At 44.9% G+C, this 12,251-nt stretch overlaps 1 protein-coding gene across 4 annotated transcripts in view; it reads left to right on the top strand.

Moving 5' to 3' along the window:
- NBR1 (NBR1 autophagy cargo receptor) overlaps positions 1-12,251 on the top strand; it is a 32,541-nt gene that overhangs the window by 11,672 nt on the left and 8,618 nt on the right. For 3 of the 4 annotated variants that reach the window (XM_025986982.2, XM_025986981.2, XM_072747107.1), the window contains 11 exons: positions 1,958-2,149; positions 3,929-4,006; positions 4,492-4,706; positions 5,202-5,366; positions 5,659-5,868; positions 7,829-7,988; positions 8,083-8,373; positions 9,144-9,293; positions 9,780-9,855; positions 10,490-10,600; positions 11,074-11,238. In XM_025986982.2, coding sequence (XP_025842767.1) covers positions 1,958-2,149; positions 3,929-4,006; positions 4,492-4,706; positions 5,202-5,366; positions 5,659-5,868; positions 7,829-7,988; positions 8,083-8,373; positions 9,144-9,293; positions 9,780-9,855; positions 10,490-10,600; positions 11,074-11,238 — 1,813 coding nt within the window. The remainder of the gene's footprint in view (positions 1-1,957; positions 2,150-3,928; positions 4,007-4,491; positions 4,707-5,201; positions 5,367-5,658; positions 5,869-7,828; positions 7,989-8,082; positions 8,374-9,143; positions 9,294-9,779; positions 9,856-10,489; positions 10,601-11,073; positions 11,239-12,251) is intronic. The other variant, XM_072747108.1, reaches the window with a different exon arrangement.

The following is a 12,251-nucleotide window of genomic DNA, read 5'->3' as shown; positions in this document are numbered from 1 at the left end:
GGTTCTTCCCTGCCAGTGCAGAGCCCAACCTGGGGCTTGATCTCACGACCCCAAAATCAAGAGTTGGCTGCTTACCCAGCTGGACCACTCAGGCACCCCATCTCTTCTTTGCTTTTAAGCTGTTGTAACATGCTATCCCCCACACACTTTCACCCTTGTCCTACTCCTGGCTTTTCTCTTTCTCTATTCTCAGAAGCTACAGTAGTTTCACTAAAAAAAAGTCTTCTACAGGCTTCCTCTCTTTCCCATAATCACTGTTTGCCTGTTTAGTCAGCAACCTCAGACCCCAGGGGGTGCCTAGGTGGCTCAGTCTGCCTTATGCTCAGATCCTGATCTCAGGGTGCTGGGATCCAGCCCTGCTGCACACAGAGAGCCTGCTTGTCACTCTCCCTCTGCCCTTCCCTCCACCACCCTATTCACATGCATGCATGCATGCAGCTCACTCTCTCTAAAAAAAAAAAAAAAAAAATCTCAGACCTCTGGAATCTAGATGTTATATAAGCCTCCCTGTCTCAGGAAGCAAGACTTTTGGGGATCCCTGGGTGGCTCAGCGGTTTAGCACCTGCCTTTGGCCCAGGGCGCAATCCTGGAGTCCCGGGATCGAGTCCCACGTCAGGCTCCCTGCATGGAGCCTGCTTCTCCCTCTGCCTGTGTCTCTGCCTCTCTCTCTCTCTCTCTCTCTCTCTCTCTCTCTCATGAATAAATAAATAAATAAATCTTTTAAAAAAAAAGGAAGCAAGACTTTTTATAGACATTTTTACATAGTATTTGCTATATGATACTTAAGATCCCATGTTTATATTTTGACACATTTCATTGTAGTGATTTCTTGAGCAATTTTTTTCCACAGGTGTACCATACAGTTTACTACCAGCTTCTTGGCTTATGGTCTAGAATAAGGGTTGGCAAACTAGCCAGTGGGCCAGCCATATGCTTTTATAAATAAAGTTTCAGTGGAACCCAGCCATGCCGACTACATACTGTCTGTGGCTGCTTTTGTGCAGACTTGAGCAGAAACCATATGGCCTGCAAGCCTAAAATATTTATGTGACCCTTTAAGAAAATTTGCTGATCCCCATCTTAAAATAATACCTTTCAAACTTTTTGGGCATAGAATGCTATTTTTAAATGGAAGCTTAAAAGTCTGATGTGTAAAAATAGATAAAAGAACAGTTCTCCTTATCACTGGATTACAAAGGGGGAGAGCTAAAACTGATAGACTTGACCCCTAATCTCTTTTTGGACACTGGAGAACCTTCATGGAACCTCAAATGTTCCTTGAAGTAGAGTTTTCAAAATAGGATTTTTAAGAAGATGCTCTTTCAAAAGAGGTAACCAGGGATCCCTGGGTGGCGCAGCAGTTTGGCGCCTGCCTTTGGCCCAGGGCATGATCCTGGAGACCCGGGATCGAATCCCACGTCGGGCTCCCGGTGCATGGAGCCTGCTTCTCCCTCTACCTGTGTCTCTGCCTCTCTCTATCTCTCTGTGACTATCATAAATAAATAAAAATTAAAAAAAAAAAAAGAGGTAACCACTCAACCATGCTTCCCAAAATACTATTAGAAAAATAAATGCTTAGTTATAGGATATAACTTTAAGTTTCTTGGGTTCTGGTAGTCTAGGATTGATTTTTTTTAAAAGTTGGAATTCAAATCCATAAGTGGTGTCCTACATAAAAACCAGTTTAACAGAAAAGTATTACCTAGTCAGAATATCTCACATAATAAAGTACTATCCTAAATCTACTTTTGTGTTTTTGATAATAAAACCATTCCTAGTTAACATTTTGGGTAAAAAACAGTGGGCTATTACATGTTATATACCATGTGATTTAATAAAGGTGAATCCTGATATTTTCAGCATAATTCACCATACCTGTTCTGTTTAAATGTCTTTGAGATTTCATTTGGGAAAGAAGAATCACACAATGTTTTTATTTCATACCATATGCTTTCAGATGGCAGTTAAGCAGGGAAACCAACTGCAGATGCAAGTCCACGAAGGCTCCCGTGTTGATGAAGCCCCGCCACCAGCTGTACCAGAAAAACGGCCAGTCCTGAGGGCAGGGAAGAAGCCACTTGCACATTATTCATCACTAGTGAAGGTCTTAGGATCAGACATGAAGACCCCAGAGGAGCCTGCAGCACAGGTATGAAGGGAATAGGACCTGTCTACAGTTTTTCTAGCCTTCTGTCTCATTGTCTCCGGTATAACATTTGAATTGTCCATTAAAGATTTGGGAATTATTGTTACCATCTCTGCCTGACTTTTTTTTTTTTCTTTTTTAAGATTTTATGTATTTATTCATGAGAGACCACATAGAGGCAGAGACACAGGCAGAGGGAGGAGGCTCCATGCAGGGAACCAGATGCAGGACTTGATCCCAGGATCCCGGGATCATTCCCTGAGCCAAAAACAGATGCTCGACCGCTGAGCCACCCAGGCATCCCTTTTTTATTTTTTTAAATTTATTTATTTATTAATGATAGAGTCAGAGACATAGGCAGAGGGAGAAGCAGAGCCTAGTGAGAGACTCCATCCCGGGACTCAGGGATCATGCCCTGAGCCAAAGGCAGATGCTAAACCACTGAGCCACCCAGGCATCCCTTAATTTTATTTATTTATTTGAGGGGGAGAATAGAGAGCACAAGCAGGGAGGGCCGGAGAGAGGGGCAGAGGGAGAAGCAGACTCCTTGCTGAGCAGGGAGCCCAATATAGGGTTTGGTCTCAGAACCTCAAGATCATGTCCTGAGCCAAAGGCAGGTGCCCCTCTGCCTATTTGAAACTGGTAACTGGGGATGCCTGGGTGACTTAGTCAGTTGGGCATCTGCCTTCAGCTCAGGACCCTGGGATTAAGCCCCAAGTTGGGCTCCTTGCTCAGTGTGGAGCCTGATTCTCCCTCTGCCTGCCACTCCCCAGTGCTTGTGTTCTCTCTCTCTCTGTATCTCTGACAAGTGAATGAAAAAAAAAATCTTTAAAAAAGAAAAGAAGGGCAGCCCCCATGGCGCCGTGGTTTAGCGCCGCCTGCCGCTTGGGGTGTGATCCTGGAGACCTGGGATGGAGTCCCATGTCAGGCTCCCTGCATGGAGCCTGCTTCTCCCTCTGCCTGTGTCTCTGCCTGCCTCTCTCTCTCTCTCTCTCTCTGAATAAATAAAATCTTTAAAAAAATAAAAATAAATTAAATAAAAAAGAAAAGAAACTGGTTACTTCTGGAGAGAGGGCAATAGGATGATAAACTTTATTTTCCTTGTATGCTTCTTCATACTTTTAAAAAATATTTTATTTATTTTCTTTATTTGAGTGAGAGAGCACAAGTGGGGGGGAGGGAGAGGGAGAAGTAGGCTCCCCACTGAGCAGAGAGCCCCACATGGTGCTTGATCCCAGGTCTCTGGGATCGTGGACCTGAGCTGAAGGCAGACACTCACTGAGCCAACCAGGCATCCTTTGTTAGGTTTTTTTGGCCTTACGTTTATATTATTTGACAAAAAAGAAACCTCAAAGTACTACATTTCAGGAAATTTTTTTTTAAGGAAAATTATTTTAAATAGGGTGCCTGGCTGGCTCAGTTGGTAGAATATGCGACTCTTGATCTCAGGTTGTGAGGTCGAACCCCACGTTGGGTATAGAGATTACTTAAAAAAAAATTAAAGGGATCCCTGGGTGGCGCAGCGGTTTGGCGCTTGTCTTTGGCCCAGGGCGCGATCCTGGAGACCCGGGATCGAATCCCACATCAGGCTCCCGGTGCATGGAGCCTGCTTCTCCCTCTGCCTATGTCTCTGCCTCTCTCTCTCTCTCTCTCTGTGACTATCATAAATAAATAAAAATAAAAATAAAAAAATAAAAAAAAATTTAAAATCTTTTTTAAAAAGTTATTTCAAACAGAAGAAAAAAATATTTTCTCTAAGTCTTGGGTTGTGTTTCCTTGCAGCGGTTTCCACTTGCTTCCCGTGACACAGACCAGCCTCAGGACAAGCCCCCAGACTGGTTCACAAGCTACCTGGAGACAGTGAGTGTTCTCTCTGGAGTAGGCTTTAGCAGCTGTGTTGGCACAGGTGAAGTGTGGGAGAAATAGAAAGCTCAACCCACACGGCTGCTGCCTCTGAGGCAGATGAATGAAGAGTATAGCTAATCATTTCTAAACTAGAGCAAATCTAGTCCAGAAAGCCCTAACTTCTATAGGGATGTATCAGAAAAAGAGGGAGCCTTATTCTAAGGATGTAAGGGAAAGGAACAAATCTCCATGCTTAGGTTAGAAGGAAGAAAGAGGTTAGAAACCTACTCCTCACAATGATTTTTTTTGGTATCCTCAGTGTACCCATGGAAAGAATAGACCTTCTTTTGTTACATTTCTGTCCATTTGTTCAGTAGTTAGTAGCTGTTTATGATGTTCTTACACCAGAGATGGTGAGGTGTCTGGTCTATTTGATATCTTCAGACTTTTTCAATGTTGGAACTGAGGGTTTTTTCCCGTTAATCTGCTCTGTATTCTAGTTCCGAGAACAAGTAGTTAAAGAAACGGTTGAGAAACTTGAACAGAAATTACATGAGAAGCTTGTCCTCCAGAACCCGTCCTTGGGTTCCTGTCCATCAGAAGTCTCAATGCCCATTTCAGAGGAAACGCTGTTTTTGCCAGAAAACCAGTTCAACTGGCGTATTGCTTGCAACAGCTGCCAAAGGAGGATCATTGGTGTGCGCTACCAGTGCAGGTGAGCACTCACTTTGGAATGCATACATGTTAGAAGACCTCTGAACAGGCCTTCCTGGCATTGGAGAGGTAGCAGAAAATTGGGCATACTCTGTCTCTGGATATCACACATAGATACCTGCTCTGGATTAGAAATAAGTTGTTTGTCACCCACAAAAAAATACTATACAAAGGGTAACTATTCAGATTGTTGTTGTATTCACGTATGCATTTGAACTAACAGAACCAGACAAAGTTATGTTCCCCAAGGCAAAATTACATCATCAGGGATTATCACCCTGTTATTCCAAATGCTTTCATATTTTGCTTCCTCTCATAGATTGTCCTTTGAAACAGATACATGTTAAGTGCTGTTACTTTCATTTTATTAATAAGGAAACTTGAGATAGAGCATGGCCAGGTGACATGCTCAGGTTACCACACCCAGCTGGTAATACAGCCAGTATGGAAGTCTGGTCTCCTGTCTCACCAGGACTTGTCATGCTTTTCCCCACAGCCTGTGCCCATCCTATAATATCTGTGAAGATTGTGAATCGGGGCCATATACTCATGACTCCAACCACATCCTGCTGAAGTTGCGGAGACCTGTGATGGGTTCTGAAGCGTTCTCTCACCCAAGGTTCCCTGGCCCTCGTCTTCCCGCTGCTCTGGAACAAGCCAGGTAAAAACATAAGTACACAGGAGGCTTGTTCTCTGATGGGTGTCTCCATTGTGGTGATGGGGCAGGGATCAAATTGCAGACAGTCTCCTTAGTTCCTGTGCATTTCTAGTTACATGTGATAATGGGGACAATGAGCTGAAGCTAATGAGACAGAAACAAGAACTGTAGAAAGAAGTTAAGCTAGAAGCTGGCACTGATGCAGGCTACCAGTGGCTCAAAATAGCTTCAATATTTGTAAGTTTTTGGGTTGTTGTTTTTTTTTTTTTAAGACTTTTTATTTGTTACCTCACAGGCTCCAGAAACAGGTCGACAAGAATTTTCTTAAAGCAGAAAAGCAAAGGTTGCGAGCTGAGAAGAAACAGCGAAAGGCAGAGGTCAAAGAACTCAAAAAACAGCTTAAGCTCCACAGGAAGATTCATCTGTGGAGTTCCATCCATGGACTCCAGAGCCCCAGGTCCCCTCTAGGCCGATCCGAGAGCCTGCTGCAGTCAAACACTCTGATGTAAGCCCAAGGGTGGGGCACCTAGGCTGGAGGTCCAGCCTTCCGAAACCAGAACTTCAATCAGGTTTTCTCTTACTTATCTGCAGCCCCTAACACCCAGACTCAAAACTTCCCATTCTTGGGGTGCCTGAGTGGCTCAGTCAGTTAAGCATCCGACTTAGGTCAGGATCTCAGAGTCTTGACATCAAGCCCCTTATCAGGCTCCTGCTTCATGGGAAGTCTGCTTAAGTTTCTCTTTCCCTCTCCGTGTTCTCACTAGTGTGTGTACACATGCTTGCTCACGCACTCTCAAATAAATCTTAAAAAAAAGAAAGAATTAAAACTTCCCATTCTCTGATCTAGCATTCTAAAGGGTGGTTTGATAGTCATTGTTGACACTTAGAGCAACCAGTGAGGTTCCATACTGGCTGATAATGACCTTTCTTCACTGGAGGCAGTTGGGATTTAAAGAGCCTGGCTCTCCAGTTCTCTTATTTATGGACCATTACTCTTACCAAAGCTTTTTCAGTTCAGGAGTGAGATTTGTCTTTTTATTTTTTTTAAGATTTTATTTTTAATTGTGGTTTGTTTTTGTTTTTTGTTTTGTTTTGTTTTAAGATTTTATTTGACAGAGAGTGAGCTGAAGCAGGGGGAATGGCAGGCAGAGGGAGAAGGAGAAACAGCCTTCCCACGGAGCAGGGAACCCGATGTGAGGCTTGATCCCAGGACCCTGGGATCATGATCTGAGCCAATGGCAGGTGCTTACCTGACTAAGCCACCCAAGCGCCCCTAAGATTTTATTTTTAACTAATCTTTATAACCAACATGGGGCTCAAATTTAAAACCCAGAAATCAAGAGCTGCATGCTCTACTGACTGAGCCAGCCAGGTACCCAAATCTGTCTTGTTCTTTATTTTTATTTATTTATTAAGATTATTTGGGCAGCCCCGGTGGCTCAGCGGTTTAGCACTGCCTTTGGCCTGGGGTATGATCCCAGAGACCATACTTCTCCCTCTGCCTGTGTCTCTGCCTCTCTCTTTCTGTGTCTGTCATGAATAAATAAATAAACTCTTTAAAAAAAAAAAAAGATTATTTACGGGGTGCCTGAGTGGCCAGTTAAGCATCTGACTTCAGCTCAGGTCATGATCTCAGGGTCCTGGGATTGAGCCCTGTGTTGAGCCCTGTGTTGAGCTCTGTGCTCAGTGGGGAGTCAGCTTCTCCCTCTCCATCTATCCCTTCCTCCTCTGCTTGTTGTGCACACACGAGTGTTCTTTCTCTCAAATTAAAAAAGAAAGGGGCGGGGGGTTAAGGATTCTATTTATTTATTCTTGAGAGACACACAGAGAGGCAGAGACACAGGCAGAGGGAGAAGCACGCTCCATTCTGGGAACCCAATGTGAGACTCAATCCCGGGTCTCCAGGATCACACCCTGGGCTGAAGACGGTGCTAAACCACTGATCCACCAGGGATGCCAAAAAAAAAAAAAAAGATTTATTTGAGAGAGAGAGCGTGTGTGCGTATGTGGGGAATTATATTAGTAGTATTTTTATAAGGTTTTATTTTTAAGTAATCTGTACTCCCAATGTCAGGCTCAAACCTGTAACTCCTAGATCAAGAGTCTACACTACTGACTGAGCTAGCCAGGCACCCCCTATTAGTATTATTTTTAGGCAAATGCATTAGTACATCTTTTTTTTTTTTTTTTAATTTTTTATTTATTTATGATAGTCACACACACACAGAGAGGCAGAGACACAGGCAAAGGGAGAAGCAGGCTCCATGCACCGGGAGCCCGACATGGGACTCGATCCCAGGTCTCCAGGATCGTGCCCTGGGCCAAAGGCAGGCGCCAAACCACTGCGCCACCCAGGGATCCCTGCATTAGTACATCAGGAGTTACTCTCAGACTTTTGAGCCACAGGGTTAAATATTCAGAAGCCATCATACCCAACACAAGTGACTATCTGAATTTCTGTTCAGGCTCCCTTTGCAGCCCTGTGCCCCAGTTATGCCAACCCTCAGTGCAGCATTTGTGGATGAGAATTTGCCCGATGGGACTCATCTTCAGCCAGGAACCAAGTTTATCAAGCACTGGAGGATGAAAAATACAGGAAATGTCAAGTGGAGTGGAGACACAAAGGTAATTTTTTTCCCCCACAGAATGAAGATGAGGTAATTTGAAGTGGCAGTGCTCAGCTGACAAGCTGTTTTTTTCTTGTCCCTGTTCTTTTCAGCTCAAGTTCATGTGGGGAAACCTAACCTTGGCTTCTACAGAAAAGAAAGATGTTTTGGTTCCATGCCTGAAGGCCGGCCATGTAGGGGTGGTGTCTGTGGAGTTCATTGCCCCAGCTTTGGAGGGAACATATACTTCCCATTGGCGTCTTTCTCACAAAGGCCAGCAGTTTGGACCTCGGGTCTGGTGCAGTATTATAGTGGATCCTTTCCCCTCCACAGAGAGCCCTGAGAACATTGAAACGGGCATGGTTCACTCAAGCAAAGCCGATGAGCTCTCCTGCCAGCAAGAGGTGAGCATTGGAAGGGGAGACTAAAGCTACAACAGCCCTCTCACAGCTGGTCGTTCCTCCAGAAATCAGGGAAAGGGTAGCTCCTCCCCCTAACACCAGTATGCTTACTTATATTGGGCCCATTCCTTGGGCTTTGTTTGCGTGTCCTTAGGATCTTGGTACAGCTGTCCCTTGGTGCCTTTGTATCCCTTCATAATGATGTTTTGGCCAGCCTCTGCTGCACGAGGGAAGACAGGGCTGTTGAACAACTGGACTGATGGCTTTTTTTTTTTATTCATAAGAGAGACACACAGAGAGAGAGAGGCAGAGACACAGGCAGAGGGAGAAGTGGGCTCCATGCAGAGAGCCTGATGTGGGACTCGATCCAGGGTCTCCTGAATCATGCCCTGGGCTGCAGGCAGTGCTAAACCGCTGCGCCACCGGGGCTGCCCTGGACTGATGGCTTTGCTCCTTAACACTCATCTCTCCTGAACATCCCATGCATATGTTCCCTAAATACTAATGAAGTCTTGCTCTTGTTTTTAGTTGCTGTAGTTTGTTTAAGCAACTTCTCTTTATTAGGGGGTAGTATTTTTTTTCTTCCCTCCTCACCTACCCTCACTTGCAAAAATTTATTTTGCAACTTTCCTCTAAATCTAAAATGATCTCAAAATAAATTTTAAAAAATGTAGAGGTGCCATAGTGTTTTGGTTTTTAGGGAGGCAACTGTACACTTACCTTCTGAGTTCAGTTGAGAGCCTAAAATTTGTCCCAACGGTTTGTCTGTACAGGAAGCTTTTCTTCTGGCTAAAGAAGAAATTCAGCTTGATGAAGTGACTGAGCAGACCAAAGAGACAGGAACCTGCATCCCCCAGAAAACAAAAAATGTGGCCAGCGAGAGAGAGCTCTACATCCCATCTGTGGACCTTCTGACTGCCCAGGTAGAAGATTGAACACTTTGGGGGGCAAGGGACAAAAGGTTGTAGAAAAAGAGTCCTTACCCTCTTGAGGAGAAGGTGGTAAAGCCACAGGGCAGTGTCCCACAAGTTAGATATTGGCCCACTTCAATCATATGCCTCGAATGGCAAGGGGATCACCTGTGGAAGCAAGCCTCTTAACTAAATGTTTCTTCTCTGAATCAGGAACTCCATCTTGGGCTTCCCCACAGCTTCCCTTTAGTTGCCTCTGCATTTCTGCTTTTTGAGTTCACTTTGACCCCCACTGCATTTTCTCTCTTTCCTGCCCCTTGGGTATTTGAACGTCTCGTCCCCATCCCACTTTTCTTGATTTCCCTTGACTGAGGTGAGGCATGAATTTGAACAGAGTGCAGGAAAGTGTGGAGCTAAGTGACTTACAAGTCCCCTCAAGACAAAACCTGGCTCAAGCATCCACTGCAGGTAGCCTAACATTGCCCTTTTTGTCCTTAGGACCTGTTGTCCTTTGAGCTGTTGGATATAAACATTGTCCAAGAGTTGGAAAGAGTGCCCCACAATACTCCCGTGGGTAAGAATGTCATTCAACCCATGTTGTTTATTTTATTAACAGACACAAAAGTGCTACAGCCTAGACTCTAGTAGTGAATGTCTTATTCTGAGGTAATACATGGCAAGGATTTCTCTTACCATGTGACATTAAAACTGCACCCATGGGTCCATTTTCCTTCTTTTCCCTGTCCTCTATCAGAGTCAACAATACACGTTTGTGCAAGACTTCCCCACCATAAGGGCTCCTGGCTGGCTCATTTGGTGGAATGTATGGCTCTTGGTCTCAGGGTTGTGAGTTCAAGCTGCATATTTAGTTTAGGGATTACTTAAAAAAAATACAGTTGGGGGGGAAGCCCTCCTCTCCATTTTTCTTTAAATTGGTTTTTTTTTTTTATTCCTTTACATTCCTGGTCCTGCGTCTTGGCCATGGTTTCTCAGGCCAGATGACTTTGATCCTTCCTGTATTTATTGATCTCAGTTACTTCTGCACCTAATGGTCTGAAGAAATTCTTTACAACAGGCCTCGAAGCATACCTAGATTGATTTCAGTCCTGCAAGAGGCAAGAAGTCTATGAGGTGCTGTTGCTAGACACTGACTGTTGATGATATGATGCTTTTTTTTGGTTGATGGTTCCTCTGTCTTCATTCTCCAGATATGACTCCCTGCATGTCTCCTCTGCCGCATGACAATCCTTTAATAGAGAAGCCAGGCTTGGGGCAGATTCAGGAAGAGAGCGAAGGGGCGGGATTTAAAGTGCTTCCTGGTAAGGGGTTAAATATTTGACAAGTATTTGTATTGTCCCCTTCCATATTACACCATTTTCACACATACTCCCTCCTACCCTCACTTTAGCATGTGAGTGGGTTTTCTGTACCCTCTCATTTTGTGAAGTCCCCTCACATTCACATGGCACAGATAGCAGCTGTCCCATGGCATGGGATCAGTATGGATATGTGACTGCAGGAAGCTCCTCAACACTCAGGGATCCCTGGGTGGCTCAGTGGTTTGGTGCCTGCCTTCAGCCCAGGGCGTGATCCTGGGGTCCCAGGATCGAGTCCCACATCAGGCTTCCTGCATGGAGCCTGCTTCTCCCTCTGCCTCTCTTTCTCTCTCTTTCTCTTTCTCTCTCTCTCTCTCTCTTCCTCTCTGTGTCTCTCATGAATAAATAAATGAAATTTTTTTTTTAAAAAAAAAAGCTCCTCAACACCAAGTACAGACAAGGTTTGTGTCTTTCAGATCCAACGGCCTCAGTAAAGAGGAAGCCTCAGAATGTCACCTCAGTGGAGGAAGCAGAAGATGATCTGAGTGGGACCCAATTCGTGTGTGAGACTGTAATCCGATCCCTCACCTTGGATGCTGCCCCAGACCACAACCCACCTTGCAGACAAAAGTCCCTGACCAGTGAGTGTCCCTGAGTCCTCCCACCCAGCAGGGCTGTGTTTGAATTGTGACTACCCAATCTGAGTAGGAAGAAGTGCTCTTCTTTGCTGAGAATGGAGGTTGAGTGATCTTTGTTAGAATTTGGATGGTCATGGCGATTTCTTTAGACTCCACACACACTACCTATTTTAATTATAGTCTCAGGAGCAAAGTAGCTACCATAACCCGTTTTCGCACTCTCTCAGGGGCAGAATTACAGCTACATAACTCAGAGGAACAGCAGCTACTTGTGCTGCCTGGATTCTGCAGTGAGGAGTCTTCCTGTAAGTTGACAGAGCTTTTTCAGCAGAGACCTCCATTGCAGCTGAGTTGTGTTCTTTCTCCAAAGATACAGTCCAGGACAGGGTGCCCTGGGTTGCTCAAGTGGGTTAAGCATCTGCCTTCAGTTTAGGTCATGATCCTAGGGTCCTGGGATTGAGCCCCACATGGCATTGGGGTCCTGGCTTAGTAGGAAGTCTGCTTCTTTCTCTCCCTCTGCTCCTCCCCCTCTGCTCCTACACTTTCTCTCTCTCTCTCTCTCAAATAAATAAAATCCTTAAAAAACAAAACAAAGACAGTCCAGGAATAGTGGGCAGAAGCAGGAATTTCCGGGGTAGCCCCTGTGGCGCAGTGGTTTAGCGCTGCCTGCAGCCTGGAGTGTAATCCTGGAGACCCCAGATCGAGTCCCGCATCAAGCTTCCTGTATGGAGCCTACTTCTCCCTCTGCCTGTGTCTCTGCCTCTGTGTGTGTGTGTGTCTCAATGAATAAATTAAAAAAAATAATAAAAAAATAAACTAAGTTTCCCAAGGTTAAATTCTGCCATAGTCAGGGTGGCTGGGTGGCTCAGTAGTTGCGCATCTGCCTTCAGCTCAGGGCATGATCCTGGGATCCTGGGATTGTGTCCTGCATTGAGCTCCCCACAAGGAGCCTGCTTCTCCCTCTGCCTATGTCTTGCCTGTCTCTGTCTCTCTGACTTACGAATAAATAAGTAAAA

The sequence above is a fragment of the Vulpes vulpes genome, chromosome 2 (assembly GCF_048418805.1).
Source record: "Vulpes vulpes isolate BD-2025 chromosome 2, VulVul3, whole genome shotgun sequence".
Taxonomy (NCBI): Eukaryota; Metazoa; Chordata; class Mammalia; order Carnivora; family Canidae; genus Vulpes; species Vulpes vulpes.
The sequence above is the reverse complement of the archived record's forward strand: the minus strand, read 5'-3'. Positions and strand labels throughout refer to the sequence as shown.